General features: G+C 46.8%; 1 protein-coding gene across 3 annotated transcripts in view; it reads right to left on the reverse strand.

Annotated features, from left to right (window-relative positions):
- The window catches only part of IFRD2 (interferon related developmental regulator 2), a 98,260-nt gene that overhangs the window by 63,460 nt on the left and 14,831 nt on the right, over positions 1-19,969 (reverse strand). For all 3 annotated transcript variants that reach the window (XM_029599588.1, XM_029599586.1, XM_029599587.1), the window contains 2 exons: positions 12,818-12,934; positions 12,302-12,386 (listed from right to left, as the gene is read on the reverse strand). In XM_029599588.1, coding sequence (XP_029455448.1) covers positions 12,302-12,386; positions 12,818-12,934 — 202 coding nt within the window. The remainder of the gene's footprint in view (positions 1-12,301; positions 12,387-12,817; positions 12,935-19,969) is intronic.

A 19,969-nucleotide genomic window follows, 5' to 3' on the forward strand; every position in this document is an offset into this window, starting at 1 on the left:
ATGTGGATAAAGGTGAACTGGTAGATGTAGTGTATTTAGATTTTCAGAAGGGGTTTGTCAAAGTCCCTCATGAGAGGCTTCTAAGAAAACTAAAAAGTAATGGGATAGGAGGTGATGGCCTTTTGTGGATTAAAAACTGGTTAAAAGACAGGAAACAGAGCCTAGGATTAAATGATCAATTTTCTCAGTGGAAAGGGCTAAACAGTGGAGTGCCTCAGGGATCTATACTTGGACCAGTGCTTTTCAATACATTTATAAATGATCTGGAAAGGAATAAGACAAGTGAGGTAATTAAATTTGCAGATGAATCAAAATTATTCAGAGTAGTTAAATCACAAGCAGATTGTGATAAATTGCAGGACCACCCTGCGAGACTGGAAGATTGGGCATCCAAATGGCAGATGAAATTTAATGTGGACAAGGGCAAGGAGATGCATATAGGGAAAAATAACCCATACTGTAGTTACAAGATGTTAGGCTCCATATTAGGAGCTACCACCCAGGAAAAAGATCACGGTATCATAATGGATAATACATTGAAATAGTTGACTCTGTGTGCTATGGCAGTCAAAAAAGCAAACAGAATGTTAGGAATTATTAGGAAGGGAATGGTGAATAAAACGGAGGATGTAATAATGCCTCTGTATCTCTCCATGGTGAGACTGCACCTGAAGTACTGTATACAATTCTGGCCGCCTCATCTCAAAAATGATATAGTTGCACTGGAGAAAATACAGAGAAGGGCGACCAAAATAATAAAGGGGACAGAACAGCTTCCCTATGAGGAAAGGCTAAGAAGTTAAGGCTATTCAGCTTGGAGAAGAGATGGCCGAAAGGGGCTATGACAGAAGTCTTTAAAATCATGAAAGGTCTAGAAGTTATGTGCGTTAGGTGCACAAGGGCCAGTCCCGCACAGTGTGTACCGGCGGACAATGGGGGAAAATGGCACCACAACAAAACCGTGCACAAGATGGTAGCGCTGCCGCAGGCCACCATGTGGAGTGCCCACCAAGTCTGAAGCAGGGCCTAGCCCATTGGGGGGGGCCGCTCAACCTGCTTGGAAACCCCCTTCCTTCGCCCTATTGGGTTCGAGAACGACGTTGGTACGGTTTGCCAAGCAAGGAGACCGGAGGAAAGACTTACCAAAGCCCTTCCATGACTCTGGATAAGAAGAGTTCTTCTCTACTTAACCGGGATCAGCACTTACCGACTGAGAACAGAGACGGTCTCCGGCTGCGGGAGGGCTTTGGCCACATTCTGCTTCCTGCACCTTTTGCCTTTCAGCTGCTTCAGCAGCAAAGTCCATGCCGGGAACCGGTTATCGGACCAAGGCATACCTCTGAGGGATCTCAGAAATCGCCTCAGGAATTCTCAACTTGGGGAGGGACCCTTAAGTATCACCGTATGAGAGCAGGACTCGATCTTTTCCAATTTAAAAGTAGAAATTTGAAGGTAAAAATTTCCTCATCTAAAGAGTACCTTGTTCCCGATAGGAGAGGCAATCCACATCTGCTAGGAGATGGAGAAATAACTGAATGGCTGAGGTCATTGCAGGGGTATATCTAGGGTGATGTCAGCTAGCAGGGGAGCACATAACCCATTGGTCCTGAGTCCATCTGGCTACCCGCTAGGAAATCGGCTATTTACTCTTTCAGATGATAGAAGGACTAGGGGGCCCTCCATGAAGTTAGCAAGTAACACATTTAAAACTAATCGAGAAAATTCTTTTTCACTCAGCTTACAATTAAGCTGTGGAATTTGCTGCCAGAGGATATGGCTAGGGCAGTTAGTGTAGCTGGGTTTAAAAAAGGTTTGGATAAGTTCTTGAAGAAGACGTCCATTATCTGCTATTAATCAAATTGAGTTCTGGAATAGCCACTGCTATTAATTGCATCAGTAGCATGGGATCTACTTAGTGTTTTGGTTTTTGCCAGGTACTTGTAGCCTGGATTGACCATTGTTGGAAACAAGATGCTGGGCTTGATGGATCCTTGGTCTGACCCAGTATGGCAATTTCATATGTTCTTATATTCTTATCTCCCTACAATAACTGCTCCAGGCCACAGACAAAAAAATTCTGAAAACTCTTGATCATAAAATAAATTAGGATCCATTCTCCAAGAGTGCACACCACAACACTTAACTTCAGAGAAATAACAGAATGATCAGAAAGCACATTTTCAAGCATGTTAGACTCAACAGTATTTGCAAAGATGGCATTAGAAATGAGAAAATAATCTAAAGGAGAATAAACTCCATGAGGAGCAGAATAAAAGGTTTAATCATATTCTTCTGTAAGACAAGCCAAATATCCATTAACTGCAGCTCAGATGCAAGAAAGTTAATATCCCTACTATTCTACTCTAACGCCTCTGCGGGATTACAATCAATTCCACAACCAGCTATAATGTTAAAGTCTCCCCCAATTATGATATGGCAATCAGAACAGAGAGACAATCTGGACAAAACCTTTTATAATTGTTATTTTCAATACTTCATCCAGCATATTTTTGTATTCACCACTGAACAGACCAAAACCACACATTCACTGCCCTTGTGAGTCTCAGTGGGCCTTTCTTCAATAAAGGAAAAGCTCTTTCCAATCGAGACAGCAACTCCACAGTGCCTATTAGAAATGTAGGAAAAGGCGCACTATCCTACCCAACCTCTGCACAATTTTACATACTCCTTTTTTTCCCAGAAGTGTCTCCTGCACAAACACAATATCTGCTTTCAATTTCCTAAGCACTAATCAAAAAGGCACCAGCACACAGTGCAGTATATTTTGCAGTCCCTGGCCTACAGACCCTCCAGCTAGGTCTTCCAAGGCACTTAATCTCCATGGAATTAAGTGCCTCCATCCATCACTTTAATCCCAAAACCCCAACCACACAAACAATCCAACCAATACCATCCCAACCCGTCATCACAAATATACCTCTTCCTGCCTCTAGCTGCACTACCCCAAAATACACATAGCAAGAATGCAAGCCCCTGAATTATTCCCCCCCCCATTAACATCCAAGCATTAACAGAGAGATTACATGCTCTTTGATGTGTTACAGCCCAATTCAACAATCTCCATCATGAGGGATACACAAAAAGGTAAACACCAAACAACCGAACACAAAAACAAAAATTAAAAAACAAAAGGAAAAAAATGCAGACCAGTGTGGACCCAGTGGACAAGTCTACCCACCAAACTTATTAAAAAAAAAAAAAAAAGAGACAGTGAACAACCTAAATGTTGTTCCACAGATCAATGGTTCCAAATAAAAGTGTTCAACAACTAATCCCTAGAAAAGTGAATACAAACTCTGGCCACTGCAGCATCAAGAAATTCCCAAAGAGTACAAGTAAATGTAAAACCTGCTTTAAGCCCAGGAAGATCCCAAAAGAGAAGGAGAAGAGAAGAGAAGAACAAAAGGAAACATTTCCAGAACAGTTACTTTCTTCCACAGCAATGTCGCCTACTTGGAGCAGCATTGAGGTCGCTCGCACCCTCTACGCAGCACATTTCAGAGCCATGGAAAACTGTGCACTGAAAAAGGAAAATTGGTTCTTACCTGCTAATTTTCGTTCCTGTAGTACCACGGATCAGTCCAGACGCCTGGGCTCATACTTCCCTGCCAGCAGGAGACAGAGAAAAAAAAAAAAACAACTTGCCTGAACCTGCTATATAAAGCCTAGTGTCACCTGCAGTTCCCCAGTATCTATCTGTACCCAAGCAAAAAAACTGCAATGCCCAAAACAATGAAACCCTAGAAAATAATCAAATTTCAAACTTTTTGTCAAAATGAAACCTATAAACAGGCCGCTATGAATCTGTACGCAAAAGACAAAAACTACAGCTGGGTGAGCGACATCACCTCCAGGAAAAAACAGGCGGGTTCTGGACTGATCCGTGGTACTACAGGAAGGAAAATTAGCAGGTAAGAACCAAATTTTCCTTGCCATGTACATACTCTGATCAGTCCAGACGTCTGGGATGTACCAAAGCTTTCCTAAATGGGGTGGGACCTGGAGAGTCCCGCTCGCAGAACACTCTTGCCAAAAGAAGGAGAACTAGAAGCCCCAAAATCCAGATGATAGTGTCGCGCAAAAGTATGTAAGAATTTCCAAGTTACAGCTCTGCAAATCTCCTGAGGAGATAAGAGTTGTGCCTCCGCCCAGGAGATCACCTGAGACTGTGTAGAATGAGCGCATAAGCTGTCCAGCACCTGCCGGCCAGCAGTAATGTAAGTGGAACCTATAGCTTCCTTCAACCAGCATGATATAGAAGCCTTGGAAGCTTTAGACCCTCGGCTTGCGCCACTCCACAAAAACAAACAGATCGGATCTCCTGAAATCATTAGTAACTTCTAGATAGCGCAAAAGAGCTCGACGAACATCTAATCTTTTGAGTTCTCTTGCAATGGGAGCAGACTCCTCCTTCTCCAGAAAAGCGGGAAGTTCCACAGTCTGGTTCATATGAAACGCGGATATGGCCTTAGGTAAAAAGGAAGGCACAGTCCTCAGACACCTGAGTCTGAAATCTGGAGGAATGGATCCAGACAGGACAAAGCTTGTAATTCCGAAATCTGCCTAGCCAAATAGATCGCTACCAGAAAAACCACCTTGAGAGACAAGTCCTTCAGCGTTGCCCTTCGTAAAGGCTCGAACAGCACTGAACAAAGACCCCGTAGAACAAGATTCAGGTTCCAGGGTGGACACACCCTCTGAAATGGAGGCCTCAAATTCCTGGTTCCTCTGAGGCACCTTATCACATCCGGATGAGCTGAAATAGCGGAATCCCCAACTTTACCCTGCAGACAGCCCAAGGCCGCCACTTGAACTCCAAGGGAACTTGGAGATAAACCCATAGCGAAACCTTCCTGCAGAAAAGACAAAATCTTGGGGATGGAGGACCGAAGGGTGATAACCCCTTGAGCAGTATACCAGGACTTGAGCACCCACCAGACTAACGTAAGCTAGATTAGTAGATTGCCTTCTGGCCCGAAATAAAATGCTTACGACTGACTCCGGATATCATTTACTCCTTAACCTCCGCCTCTCAAAAGCCAAGCCACTAGACAATGATGATTGACCTGGTCGGAAAATACGGGACCCTGCCGGAGAAGACCTTTGAGATGTCCCAAATGAAGCAGACCGTCTACTGTCATGTTGATGAGATCCGCAAACCACGGACGCCGAGGCCACTCTGGCACAACCAGAATCTCTTCCCCGTGAAGTCTCTCGATGTGACGCAACACCCTTCCGACCAAAGACCAAGGAGGGAACACAAAGTAGAACCCCCTGCGGCCAAGGCAGAACCCAGCATGCCGACGCCTTCGGCCCCGGGCTGCGTCCTTCGACTGAAGAAGCATACCGCTTTGGCATTCTGATGAGTTGCCATCAAATCTATGTGAGGAAACCCCCAACATCTCCGAATGAGCTGCATCGCGGTATCCGCCAACTCCCACTCTTCTGGATCCAGGCGAGTGCGACTGAGAAAATCCGCCTGGACATTTTCGACGCCAGCTATGTGAGACACAGCTATACGCTCTAGACAGGCTTCCGCCCAATGCATTAAGAGCTGAGTCTCGTGATCTACCGCCTGACTCCTGGTACCGCCCTGCTGGTTGATATATGCCACTGCTGTCGCATTGTCGAACAGGATCCGGAAAGAGCGCCCTTTCACTAGTGGTAAGAGCTCCCACAACGCAAGCCGCACTGCTCTGGTTTCCTGACACTTGATAGACCATGCAGATTCTTTCGTAGACCAAATGCCCTGGACGGAATGACTCTGACAAACCACCCCCCAGCGGAAAGGCTGGCATTGGTCATCGTCACCACCACCCAATCCGGGACCTCAAAGTCCATTCCGTGGAGAAGACTGGCCAACTGAAGCCACCAAGCTAGACTCTCCCTGGCCTCCCCATCCAGGGGTAGAGGCAGGTAAAATTCCTCTGAGTTCGGCTTCCAACATGCCAAAAGCGCCCTCTGCAATGGCCTCATATGGAGAAAAGCCCAGGGAACCAACTCCAGGGCTGAAGTCATGGACCCTAAGACCTGCAAGTAATCCCATACTCTGGGAATTTGTAATTGCAGCTACCGAACTCGCTTCTGAAGAGATAGCACCCTTTCTTCCAAAAGAAACACTTTGCCTAATTGGGTATTGAACCTCGCCCCCAGATAGATTAGGGTCTGTGTCAGGGTCAAATGACTCTTGGCAGTGTTCACCACCCAGCCGAGAGTGGAGAACATTGCAAACCCTGTGAATTGACTGCTGACATAGATCTGCTGATTTCGCTCTGATCATCCAGTCATCTAGATATGGATGTACCAGGAGACCTTCCTTCCGAAGCACCACCGCTACCACCACCATTGCACTTTGGTGGAAGTGCGTGGGGCTGTGGCCAGAATGAAACAAAGTGCCCTGAACTGAAAATGCTGTCTCAGGATCACAAAGCAAAGAAAATGTGCAGATAGGCTTCCATAAAGTCCAGAGAAGCCAGGAATTCCCCCTTGCGAACCACAGCTATCACCGAACGCAAGGTCTCCATCCGGAAGCGGGGAACTTTGAGGGCGGTATTCACTCTCTTCAAATTTAGAATGGGCCGAAACGTGCCCTCCTTCTTTGGGACCACAAAATAAATGGAGTAGCGTCCCTTTCGGAGCTCCGCTGAATGCACTGGAATGACCACCCCCAATTCCTGAAGACGGCCTAAGGTCTCCTGCACCATCTCCCGCTTGTGCCCCCGGTCTGCATGAAGAAACTAGAAATAGATCCCGAACGGACCAAGCAAATTCTAACACGTAGCTGTATCTTATTATACAGAGAACCCACTGATACTGCGTGATGTTGGCCCACTCGTTGTAAAACTGTGTCAAGGGACCTCCTATAATAGGAATGACTGAGTGGACCGGCCTCACTGTGCAGCACCCCTAAACAGCCCTCGGGCCCCTCAAAAGGACTGCCTCCAAGAATGCCCACTAGGAGAAAAATACCACTGAGGAGCAGAGGAAGCCCGCATCGGCCAAGATCGCCTGTTGACCCGGAGATGCGAACGAGTCTGAAAAAGCCTGTTTGCTTTAGGCCGGTCCTCCGGTAACCGTAGTTGCTTATTCTCCCCAAGCGACAAGCAGTTGCACAAGGTCGTCCCCAAACGATAGACGCCCCTTGAATGGCAAAGAGCCTAACTGCATCTTAGAGGAGATGTCTGCCGATCAATTACGCAACCACAACAACTGTCTGGCCGTGACTGCTGAAGCCATAGCTCTGGAGGACGTACGCACCAAATCATAGATGGCATCTGCCCCAAATGCAACCGCACTTGACACTATCCAATTGCTCTCCAGACTTCGGGAGCAGATCTTGAAGCTGCTGCACCCTACAGAGACAAGCCCGCTGCATAAAGCTTGAGCAAATCGCCACACGTAAACCCAGTGCAGAGACCTCAAAGATCCGCTTGAGGTGAACCTTGAATACTGTGTACAATTCTGGTCGCATCTCAAAAAAAGATATATTTACGATGAAGAAGGTACAGAGAAGGGCAACCAAAATGATAAAGAGGATGGAACAGCTCCCCTATGAGGAAAGGCTGAAGAGGTTAGGGCTGTTCAGCTTGGAGACGAGACGGCTGAGGGGGGGGATATGATAGAGGCCTTTAAGATCATGAGATGTCTTGAACGAGTAGATGTTAATCGGTTATTTACACTTTCGAATAATAGAAGGACTAGGGGGCATTCCATGAAGTTAGTAAGTAGCACATTTAAGACTAATCGGAGAAAATTTGAGTTCACTTAGGGAATAACCACTGCTATTAATTGCATCAGTAGCATAGGATCTTCTTAGTGTTTGGGTAATTGCCAGATTCTTGTGGCCTGGTTTGGTCTCTGTTGGAAACCGGATTCTGGGCTTGATGGACCCTTGGTCTGACCCAGCATGGCAATTTCTTATGTTCTTAACCTCCAATTTCCAGTCTTGCATATCTTTCAATGCCACGGACCTCACCAAGGGAATGGTGGTCCGCTTAGTCACTGCGGACACTGCCGTATCATCCTTAGGAAGGACAAAACACTCCAAGACCTCTTCTGGGAGGGGATAGAGCTTCCCCAAGGTCCTCCCCACCTTCAGTGTGTTGCGTCCGGTCGCAGACGGCTGCAACCGCTCTGCCTTACCTATCCTTCTGCCTTTCTCCTCCTCCCTAGGGAAGATGGCTGCCTCCGCTGCTGTTTGCCGAACCCCTCGGTGTCTCCAAGCGAGCATGGGCGTCCCCGTCCGCCATGCTTCTTCCTGAGGCCCCTAGGGCGTGCGCGCGCACTGTGACTGCATTCTTAACCACGTCAAGGCGGGAACCTCGGGGGCGGCCCCACCGCATGACGTCAGTACCTCCGGGTATTTAAGCCTCAGCTCCGCTCCATTTCAACAAGTTAGCAAGGACTTCGGTTTTGCTACTCTGACCACTTCTAAGCTATTCCTTGGATTCTACTCTACCCTCCGGGGTATCTCGCTCCTACTGAAGCTCTGAGTACCCACTCCTCGGGGCTCCTCGCTTCTACTCGCCCTGCGGGGTAATCTACCTAACTACCAGGACACCCGCCCTTTGGGGGTCCCGTCTGCTTTCTTCCAGGTAACCCTCTGTGATCCTAGGTACTCGCTCCTCGAGGGCCTATTCAGCTCATGGTATCCTGCATCTCGGACCACAGGTCCTCCTCTTCATTCTAATACTGAAAGAAGATATCAGCGCTGCTCCGCTATAAGTACCACTACGCTCCAGCTCTCCTCATTCCACCCTTCAGGTTCTCGGCCTAGCCACTCTCCGGAATGCTACGGGACCTCCGCTACATCTGGGTGAGACTATCAACTATAGAGACTATCTGGAACTTCACTGTGTTATCGCTGGACTACAGCACTGTCCGTTCCTTGGGCAAGAATCATTTATTCAACAGCAGTATAATAAAGCTTTCTTTCCTCAGGGTCTGATTACTCCGAGTCTAGCCTATCGTTGTGGTTCCCCACGGGGCCCCTCCCCGTGGGAGGAGTCATTGCCACAACAACCAAGGGTCCACAATATGCCACAAACCCAACACAGTGAAGAATCAGGCATCCCCAACTCAGCTTCCACCAACTTCTTAACCGCCTCATAGTACGGGAAGGAAGCCAGGGGACCTCTTACCCCATCCAGGACGGGATCCTCTTCCTCAAAATCCGGGACACTTTGGGGCATTTCAACTTCCAACACCTGAAAGGCTAAGGGCAGCAACACCTCCAATTCCTCCCTTCGGAACAGGCGGACCTCCTTAGTATTCTCGGATCCGAGACTAGGGACCCCTGGATCATCTCCCAGCAAAGTATCCCCAGACGCCAGTGCCCCTTGACCCGCCGGTACCCCCGGGTCCGGGTCCTCAGGAGTATCACCGGAGTCACCAAGGCCCCTTCTGACAGAGTGTCCTGCTGCAGGAGGTGTCTGAAACCTCTGAGCGGAGGGCAATGAAGGCCTGACCCCCAAAGCGGGTCCTGGGCCCGGCAGCGAACTTCCCAGAGTCCGACCAGCATTAAGGGCGACTCCGCACCCAGGCTGTTTGCTGGCCAAAAAAGCCTCATGGAAAAGAAGATCTCTGGGGAAAAACTCCTAACAGCCCCAGCACACTCAGAATTAACAGCAGCACCAGGCCCAGTCATGGTATCAAGCGGAACAGGCTGGAGATAAAGGAGGAAGACCCTCCCCCACCCTCCCCGATGGCAAGGGAACTGCTGCCGAAAAATCCAAGATGGCTACCATTCCTGCACCCTCTGAGGAATCAGTACCCCGGACAGCGCTGTGGCCGAAAATAGCCCCCGAATCGCCGGATGCACGACGCTGTTTCGCCGGTGGAAGAGCTCCAGATGAGCCCTCCCCACCCTCCGAGCAAGCCGCACAGAGACCGGCCCGATTTAAACGTGACCACAGCGAGCCACAGGCTTGGCACGCTGTACCATGGGCCATCCTGAGGGAGGGAAGAAAAAATACTGCCACGAGTAAAAAAGCAACGGGAAAGGACCCCCACAGAAAAAAAACCAACCTGTCCCACCCCGGAGCTGTCCTTACCGGGGGGGATTCGCCCTCGGGGCTGTGCTGCCGTCTGCCAGAAAACAAAACAGCCTGTGAATCTTTTTTTTTTAAACTTTATAGAAAATACACAGAGATAAACCCTGTCTAAAAGGAACAGACAGTCTCAGGTAAAAGGGAATGAAAAAATCCCTAGGGAGTCTGCAGCCGCCTGGGCGGCCTCATGAGGGAGGGATCTGGACAACCAGATGTACACCCCACAGGCGCACAGACGGGCTCACAAAAGGGAACAATCCCCGGCCCGTTTGCCTCTACCGGACGGGGTAGGACTCACAAGGAATCCGTAGAAAAAAAATCAAAAACCCCCGGGATAAAGGCTCAAAAGAAAAACGTTAAAAGCCAAAAAATGAGCAGATCTGCAGGTAGAGCACCCTGTGCCATCTGCCAGAGACAATACTGGGGAACTGCAGGTGGCACTAGGCTTTATGTAGCAGATTCAGGCAAGTTTTTTTTTCTCCGTCTCCTCCTGCTGGCAGGGATCTATGAGCCCAGGCATCTGGACTGATCCGGGTACATACAGGGAACACAATAACACGCCTCTGCTGGGCTCATTGGTTAGCAGGCGAAAAGTCCATGAAGACCCAGTGTAGGACTGCAAATGAGGAACTCCATTCTACTCCAGGAACAGTGACGTCCTATCAAAATGTCAAGAGACAGAGCTGCCCATGGGACGCGATTGCTGCCATTTTAAATCCAAGAGTATACAGTAAAAGAGAAACAGCACTGTACCCATACAGCACACAAATTAAAACAAAAACAAAAAAACCCACAGTCTTTGTCCCCATGTTAGAGCAGGGCCAAATTTGAGTAAATCCAGGCCCCCCATTCGCCACACTGCCAACAGTTTCCCACCTTGTTCACAAAGGCTGCGATCTCAGACTTGACGCTAAAAGTCTTAGCAAAACTTAGATACATAACTTTTATTTTAGCAGGGATCTGCAGCTGGGAACGGATTCCTTCATTAAACAATGTAGTGCAGTATGGGGTAGTTTCCCGTCGTTCAGTAATTATCTCCACGAACGACAGTATATAAAAACATCTTTTTACCTTGGCTGAGAAGTTAGAGAACAAAAGGCGAGAGTCCTCATAGTCATTGTCCCATTTCCTATGGAAAGCGGACATGATCTCCACTCTTTCTACATAACTGATGATTCTCATGCTCACTGGTCTCCGTTTATTAGCATCTTCCTACACCCACTCGAATGGGATGAGTGCACGTCCACAACGAGACCCAGCTGTTCCAGCAAGCGTTTTTTTCAGAAAGGTCTATTAGATCTGAAAATCCTCAATCAATCTAATGTGGCTCCTCCTGGAACTATTCTCAAGATCTTCCACTTTGTCTTCCAAAAGCACATTAGTTTCCAGGAACTGAGATACATGCGTTGGTAGCACTGTCATCCTGTTTTAATTGTGGAAATGCCTTTGATTACTGCCCTCCAAAAGCCCACAGAGCACCAGAGTTTGCATTTGCATTGTACACACAGACTTCACTGAGGATTATTAAAGCCAACTTACAGGCACAACAGGCACATAAAGTCACACCTGCTCCAAGCAGGGCATAAACTGTGTGGGGAAAACGTACGTGCAGACTTTTTACAATAAAAAACTGTGCATGTAAACTGCACCTCCACCCCAACCTCTGCCCCTCAGAATGCCTCCCCTCTGTGTGCATAAACCAGGATGCATGGATACATTTTTGTGCACTTGGCCACGGTCAGTTGTAGAGCAGCCATTTACATGCATAAAAAACAGGTTTTGGATGCATAACTGGTTTTGAAAATTCAGCTCTGAAAGCAGACACCAGATGGCCTTCCTCTGCGTTACTGCACTTTGGTGCTGTGTAGTTGGTGGAGGGAGCGAAGGTCACCATACTGTAGAGTGCTGTGTAAAATGGTGAGCAAACGTGGGGTAGGGAGAGCTGGGACACGTTGGTACCTACGACACATGGCTGATGGTCATCCATACTGCTGCATCTGCATCACACACACTGACATTGTGGCGCCTCTGACCTCAGCACCAAGGCATAACCCTCACTCAAGAAGTAATGCAAAAGGGACAAATCCATTCCCTGCTCATGGAGAAATCCCACAATACAGACTTACACAGCCAGAAGATACAGGCGAGCTGTGCACCAGTTCTTCTAAACACCCTCTACTCTACCTGCACCAGTACTTTAACTTGTTTCCTGGGATTTTGAGTCATCTCACCTCCTATCCATGATGCTGTCAATGCTTTCCTTTAGCTTATCTTCTCTTTGCTCCTGCAGCGTCTGCTCATCCACACTCTCACTCACTGCAAGCAAAGAAGGAATGAGAGGTCATGCTGTTATATTAGTGTTTCACTGCCCCACCCCCACCCCCCACTTAGTCAGCTCCAGGTTTGCTCTCCTGCATGCATGGAGGCATAGTCTGGTTTCCCTTCTAGATGCAAGACTATCTTTATGCATGAAATAAAGTAAAAGCAGGCTCGGTTCAACATGTGGGGAAACGATGGCACCAGATAGCACTGCTTCACATTAACAAAAGAGTTACCTGCAGTCTACCTACAAAACTTGGAACCTACAACTGAATGAACCTAGTCAACTTTCGACTTATTACACACTTCCTATCCCTTATTACTGGTCCATCACACATCTAGAACCAAAGAAACTGCTTCCAGTGGCTCCAGATTTATCTCAGCACTCTGATATCCTCTCTGCAAAGGTGGTAAAGGATGTTACTCACCGGGTCCTTCTTCCACGACACTGGTGGTCTCACTCGCGCTGCTGTAGTGACTCAGCACCTCACTTGCCGCTTCGTCATCACTGGCCTGGGAGTCGGCCTTAGCACCATTACGGGGTCCTGCAAATGAGATTTGGAGCAATTGATTACAATCAGAAGCCTCGACTGGCAATACAAAGGTCACAGTGAACTCAAATAAGGAGAACATTTCTACCTGATAATTTCCTCTCTTTTAGTCCAGCTAGACCAGTCCAGACACATGGCTTATGCTTCCCAACTAGCAGATGGAGACAGAGACTAACAGGTTTAACTGATATCACCTCTTACAGACTCCATGCTGACAAGCTAAGATTTTTAAATATATCAAACTTTCCCACACTCCCCAAGCAAAAATCAGAGGGCTTCCAAGTTAGCAAAACAAAACAAGAAACATGATAAACATAAATCTTATCAAGAAATACAGGATATATACTTTAACATCCAGTGCACAGACTACCACACACAAGCAGTTGTTTTGAAAATGAATCAGACTACAACTTCACTGGGCAGAATAGGGAGGATCCTGGACTGGTCTGGCTAGACTAAAAGAAAGGAAATTTTCAGGTAAGAACTAAAATTTCTTCTTCCTATACATCCAGAGCCAGACCAGTCCAAAAGTATGAGATATACCCAAGCTATCCCTCTACTGAGTGGAACACTACCAAGCCTAGTTCTCAAGATTCCCGAAACAAAGGAAGTTTCTTCCCTGGCTTAAAGGTCAAGATGATAGTGCTTTGAATAAGTACGTAAGGAAGACCAAGTCGCTACTCTGCAAATCTCCAATGGTGACAGCAGGGGAAGTTCTGCCCACGAAGCTACCTGCACTCTGGTACAGTACGCCCTCAATTTCCTGGGAAGCAGCAATCCCTCGGATATGTAAGCCTCTCCTATCACTTCCTTACACCCATGAGCTATTGACATCTTCAAAGCTGTTATGACTCTTCTAGAAATGATAATCCAAGGTTATGACACTATTTAGTGACTTCATTGCAGCAAAAAACCTAAAGTTCTAAACAATAAAATTGAGCATACTCTTCTCCACCCGAGTCATTTTGAAAGGAAGAGACAGCATCTGGTTAAGATGATAAAATGCAAAACCATCTTAGGAAGGAATGAAAACCATGAGAATCTTCACTGCCTCATCCTTAGAATCCAAAAATGGGATCTCTACACAACAGAGCCTGTGGCTCCGAAATTCATTTGGCGGAACAGATTGATACCAGAAAACATTGCCTTTAAGGGTAAGTGATAAGCCTCTCAGAGGCTCAAAAGGATAACCACCCAGGTATGACAGCAGCAAATTCTGATTCTCTTACTGAAGGCTGAATATGCTTCACTTCCCAAAGGTAACAAGACATTTGGATGAGATGATAAAGGTCTGCCCATCAACCAGCCTCTGTAACAGGTAATAACCACTACCTGCACCTTAGGGAGTTAAGGGCCAACCCTAGCAAAGGTTTTCCTAATTGAGCACCAATCCTCAAGCAACTTCCAGACTCTCACATATGCCAAGGATGTGAAAACTTTCTTGGACCACAAAAGGGTATTTACAACCTTCTGAGAATTTCCCTTCTCAAGCGGCAAGCTGAAACACAAAACCAAGACGGATCCTCGCAAACAACTGACCCCTGAACAGTAGGCCCTTGACCTGAGGCAACAACTGTGGATCCCGTCCAGCATCCTCACTAGATCTGCATACCAAGGACGCTTTGGCCATTTGATGCTATCAATATAACTAGCTCCTGATGCCTGGAAATCTTCTGCAAGAGTCTGCTCACCAGAGGTCATGGGGAAACCCTGAAGCAGGCAATCTTGAATCAGGGCATCTAAACTGGATCTCTAATCCTTCTTCACACCTATGAGTTTCTGCTAACAAGTCCATCACTGGTTCTCCCCATTTGGACACAATCTGGAAGAATGTCTCCTTGACAGACTCTATCCTCCAAGGTTCAGCCTACAGTAACTGAGTAAGTCAGCTTGTACATTCTTTACTCCTGCTATAAAAAAAGAGTGGTAGGAGTCCTTTTACATACTTCTCACAGACTCACTGCACACCTACCTCTTTTTGCCACATGCTGACACTTTATCCCACCTTGGGGAATTATATTTGCAATCACCATAGCATTGGTTGCCAAGATCCTGAACCCCTGCCCCTGAAGAATAGAAGAAAATTAAAAAGAGTGCCTTCCCTATCGCTCTGGTTTCCAGTCGATTGATAGACCATTTGACTTTTCAGATTCCAAGTAACTTGAACCACAATACAGTGAGCGCCCCAGAGACTGGCATCAGAGTTCACCATTATCCAAACAGGAGATTCAAGATCCACTCCTACTGTATGTAAGACCCTAAGCAAAACTCTCTCTGGATTACATCATCAGAGGAAGTATCATGAAATACACCTGGGACTGAGCAGACCACTTCGAGAGCAAGTCCCTCTGCAAGGGTTTTATGTGCACTCTTGCCCAAGGAACTAAATCCAAGGCAGCCACCATGGAACCCAATTCCTGAAGATAAATCCACACCATGGATCTCAGAATCCTTAATAAACCATGCATTTGGTTCTGCAACTTCCAGATCTTTATGACTGTCAGCCTTCCCTGATGTCGAACCGAACCCCCAAGTACTCCAGGGATAGAGGGAAGCAAGATGCTCTTATCAAAACTGGAAATCCAGCCCAGATCTTGCAAAAACTACATTATTCTGGCCGTTGCTGATTTGCATTCCTATGTCATCTTCTGTTAGATTCACCAACTGTTCAAACACGGATGCACCAAAATACCTTCTCTGCACAAAACCACCATCACCTTGGAAAAAGATCTTGGAGACTTGGCCAATCCGAAAGGGAGAGTCTGACACAGAAAGTGTCCTACCTCTCATCACTGCAAGGCAAAGATATTTCTGATGACTTTCTTTTATCAGAAAACGCAGATATGCCCGTCAGATCTAACGACATTAAGAATCCTCCTTGTCCTGCTGTTATTATTACCAACTTCTGAGTCTCCATACTGAAGTGAAATATCTTAAAGAGCCTTACTGGGCTGCTTCAGTTCCAAATTAGGGCAAAAGGTACTGTCCTTCTTTGGTACCACAAAGTAAAGTGAGTGCTGACCCTACTGACAGTATGAGAATGAAACTACCACCCCTATCTGCAGTAGCCACAAAAACTTTGCCTGTACAGCTTCTCCTTATAAATGAAATAGAGGAGGGGAAACCATAAAGCGTCTGAAAAAAGGATGGGACAACTCCAGAGTCCTTGGCGACTCTTAAGACCCACTGATTCAAAGTAATGTGGGCCTACTAACAGTAAAAAGCTGACAACCACCCACCTAGCCTTTGTTCCAGAAATTGGACTGCCACACCTTCATTAGAAAGTCCAAGAAGTTCTGGACCACCCCAAGATTCCGTCCTTACCTCCCTTCTTGGAATTCCAAAAGGACTTAGAATCTACCAAAGGGTCTAGAATGCTGGCCACTTGCCAACCTCTCTGCCTTCACATGTTTGTATTCCTGAAGTGGCTCTAAGCTGGAACTGGTTGTAACTTCCTCTTAGGATGTTTTCAGGCAATCTGGGGACTTTTGATTCCCCCCACCCCCTCCCCATGCTTTCACCAGCTTTTATAAATCATCTTCAAAAAGAAGGGATTTCCTTAGAAGAAATGTTTAGTACACCCTACCTTGGAAATTGAAATTGCTGACCAGTTACGTAACCACAGCAAACAATGGGCAGTTAAAATGGAAGCCATTTTTTAAACACCGAAGAATTGGTCAAGACCACAGGTTTTGCACCACCTCCATCTGCTGGAGAAAGAGAAATACTGACACACCAGGTTAGGAGGGGGTGCTCTTCAAGTTTTGTTCTGTCTCCATCTGCTGGAAGGAAGGCAAAACCCAACAGTCTGGACTGATCCGGGTACGTACAGGGAATTGAAATTAGTGACCAGTTACGTAACCACAGCAAATGATGGGCAGCTAAAATGGAAGCCATACTTGTAGCTGAAGCCCAGACCAAATCATATGAGGTGTCCGCCAAAACAGTCATACCCGGTACCATCTGAGCTGCATCCGCCAGGATTGTTCCCTCACATTCTAAGGAACTTTCCAATATGTTGAGAGAAATGCAATCCTGTCCTAGCAACAATACTGCTGCACACAGCAGCCCACAGCACCAAACCAGCAGCCTCAAAAGCTCACTTAAAAACTGTATCTTTCTATCCTGAGCATCCTTGAGGACAAGAGTCTCCCTTCCACAGGAATAGTGGTCCATAGGTGTCTCCATGTGAGGAAATTTCAACTTTTCCCTTTCGTGAGCCAGAAAGGAATATGGCCACCAGCCTTACCCCCTTTAAAATTTAACTCTGGAGCATACCATTATACAGAGATCAAATCCTTATCTATGCCACAGAAATGCTTTGAAAGGTTTCCTTAAACTTGGCATTATAGGGTTGCCTTCTCTGAGTTATCAGATTCCTATCCTCTTTTTATAATTTTTTTTTTTTTTTTGCTATGTCCAGCATTCTTAGGGACTGTAAAACCAAGAGGTGCAAGCTCCTCTTTGTTGAACAACCAAACCATAACTGAATTATCCTCTTCCCTAGGGAAAAATTCCTCCTTTCCAGACCTTTCCTCACTGCCACGCTCTCTTAAAACCTTAAAGACCACAAGTGATAGATCCAAGAACACAGGGTTCTCTCCCCTCCCAATCCACCTCTACTTATTATTTAGCTCTGGATTTCCAGGAGTTCCTGGGGAGACAGCTCCACAGGAGAGAAAACGCAGAGCTGCACTCTTCTCTATAGAAAAGGGCCTGTTGCAAACACTTCACAAACTTGTAGGAACAGAGGGCCAGATAAAGGAAGGAATCACATCTTCATCTGAAGAAATGAGAGATGCTCCTCTTGTAACCCCACCCGGAGAAGCTACACAACAGGCTGCTGCAATATCCTAGGCTGCCTTGAACCAGCATAGGAGGCCCCTGCTTTGGCAAGAATGGCCTGCAAAACGAATGCTGTTGTGGCCTTCCTAGGTCAGACGCCTCCATGTGCTGCCCACTCTCCCTCTCCTCCCCACAAGATTTATACAGGCTTCCCCTTTCCAGTGCCTAACAGCACAATCCACACACACTGCAAACTACTGGGTGCTTTCCACACTCCTGGAAACACCCTTACCTCTCCTACCTGAGACCGCAATCCCTCAGGAGGCAAACTATTCTTCTGCCTTCCGCTTTCTTTTTGGTTTGTTTGTTTTTTATAGCTTTAGTAAGAAGGACCCAGATACAGCCACAGGGCTCAGTAGAAGGGAGTCTTGTTTAGTTTAGGTTTTTTTTTTTGTTTTTTTTAAAGGGTTTGGAGAGACTATGAAAGAGGAGAGAAAAAGCATAAGGGGGGGGGGGGTGTAAAGAGGGGTAATTACAGCAAACGTATCCAGGAAAAACCTTGTTCCAACAACTGGAAGCCCCTGGTCCACTGGCTGTGCTCAATCGAGGGAGGGAGTACAATACTTTCACCTCAGGGACTGTCATTCAAATTTCTTTTTCACCAGGCCTAACAAAGCCCTCAGCTCACAGCACGGGTTACGTGCCTGCCATCTGCTGGAGACAGAGAAAGCCAACAGGCTGAGATTAGCATGGAGCCTATAAGGGGTGATATCAGCAAACCTGTTACTTTGTCTCCATCTGCTGGTTGCGAGGCATAACCCATGCACGTAGACTGATCTGGCTGGACGAGAAGGAAGCAGTCATTACAGAGAATTATTAGGGGAATGGTACACCCACTACTCACCACACATCCAGTTACAGTACATAGTATTACTATCACTACCCATCAGCTGAACATGGGAGTCAGCAAGGTTTTTAGAACATGCCAAAGAACCTGTAACACACCCCTTTGATAAGTTGGCATGCTGGGGAAATGGAGAAATTACTTACCTGATAATTTTTTTTCCTTAGTGTAGATAGATGGACTCAGGACCAATGGGTTTATGCTCCCCTGCCAGCAGATGGCGAGAGTCAGGTTTCAAAGTTGACGTCACCCTAGATACATCCCCCCCCCCCCCCAGTGACCTCAGCCTTTCAGTATTCTCTTCAAAAGCCATTGTGGACATACTAACGAAAAAATGTGATTAAAAACTTGATTAAAAACAGATAACTGTAACTGTACTCAACCAAACACTGAATCCCAGTAAGATTATAGATGCCCTGATCTAGGGACTGGATGACTGCTTACCCATAAACTCTTGGAATCGATATCCACTTCATGGGCAAATTCTTGGCACTGTTCTTGGGCAGCCAAGGGGGGGATGCTGAGTCCATCTGTCTACACTAAGAAAAACGAAATTATCAGGTAAGTAATTTCTCCATTTCCTAGTGTGTAGCCAGATGGAGTCATGACAAATAGGATGTACAAAAGCTACTCCCGATTGGGGCGGGAGGCTGCCCACGATCTAGTTAACACCACCCTTGCAAGGGCTGCATTCTTGCGGGCCTGAACGCCCAGGTGATAGAACCTGGAGAAGGTGTGCAAGAAGGACCATGTCGCTCCTCGACAGATGTTGATGGGAGACCGGCAGTCTAGATTCTGCCCATGAGACTGCTTGAGCTCTAGTGGAATGAAATTTAACCTGAAGGGGTAATGCCTTTCCTGTCTCCACATAGGCTCCTGTGACCACCTCCTTAATCCAGCGAGCTATGGTAGTCCGCGAAGCTAGTTCACCCTACTTCCATCCACCGTGAAGGACCAGTTTATGAAACTTCCAGATACCGCAACAAAAGCCTAATGGCATTCAATGGCGGAGGAGGCAGTATTCTTTCACGTCCTTATGCTTAACTAGAAACGGCAATGAAAGGAACTGATTCAAATGAAATTCCGAGCTACCATGGGCAAGAAGGATGGAACGGTACAAAGCTGTAATGCTCTTGGAGTCATCTGGAGGAATGGTTCCCGACACGATAATGCCTGTAGTTCAGAGATGCGATGTGCCGAGCATATAGCCACCAGGAACACCGTTTACAGGAAAGACTGTGCAGTGGCCGAAAGGAAGGCCCTGCCAAAAAACTCCAATACTAGATTAAGATTTCACAAGGGAACCGGCCACCATAAGGGTGGCCAGAGGTGCTTCACCC

Source organism: Rhinatrema bivittatum, chromosome 4 (genome assembly GCF_901001135.1).
Source record: "Rhinatrema bivittatum chromosome 4, aRhiBiv1.1, whole genome shotgun sequence".
Classification (NCBI taxonomy): domain Eukaryota; kingdom Metazoa; phylum Chordata; class Amphibia; order Gymnophiona; family Rhinatrematidae; genus Rhinatrema; species Rhinatrema bivittatum.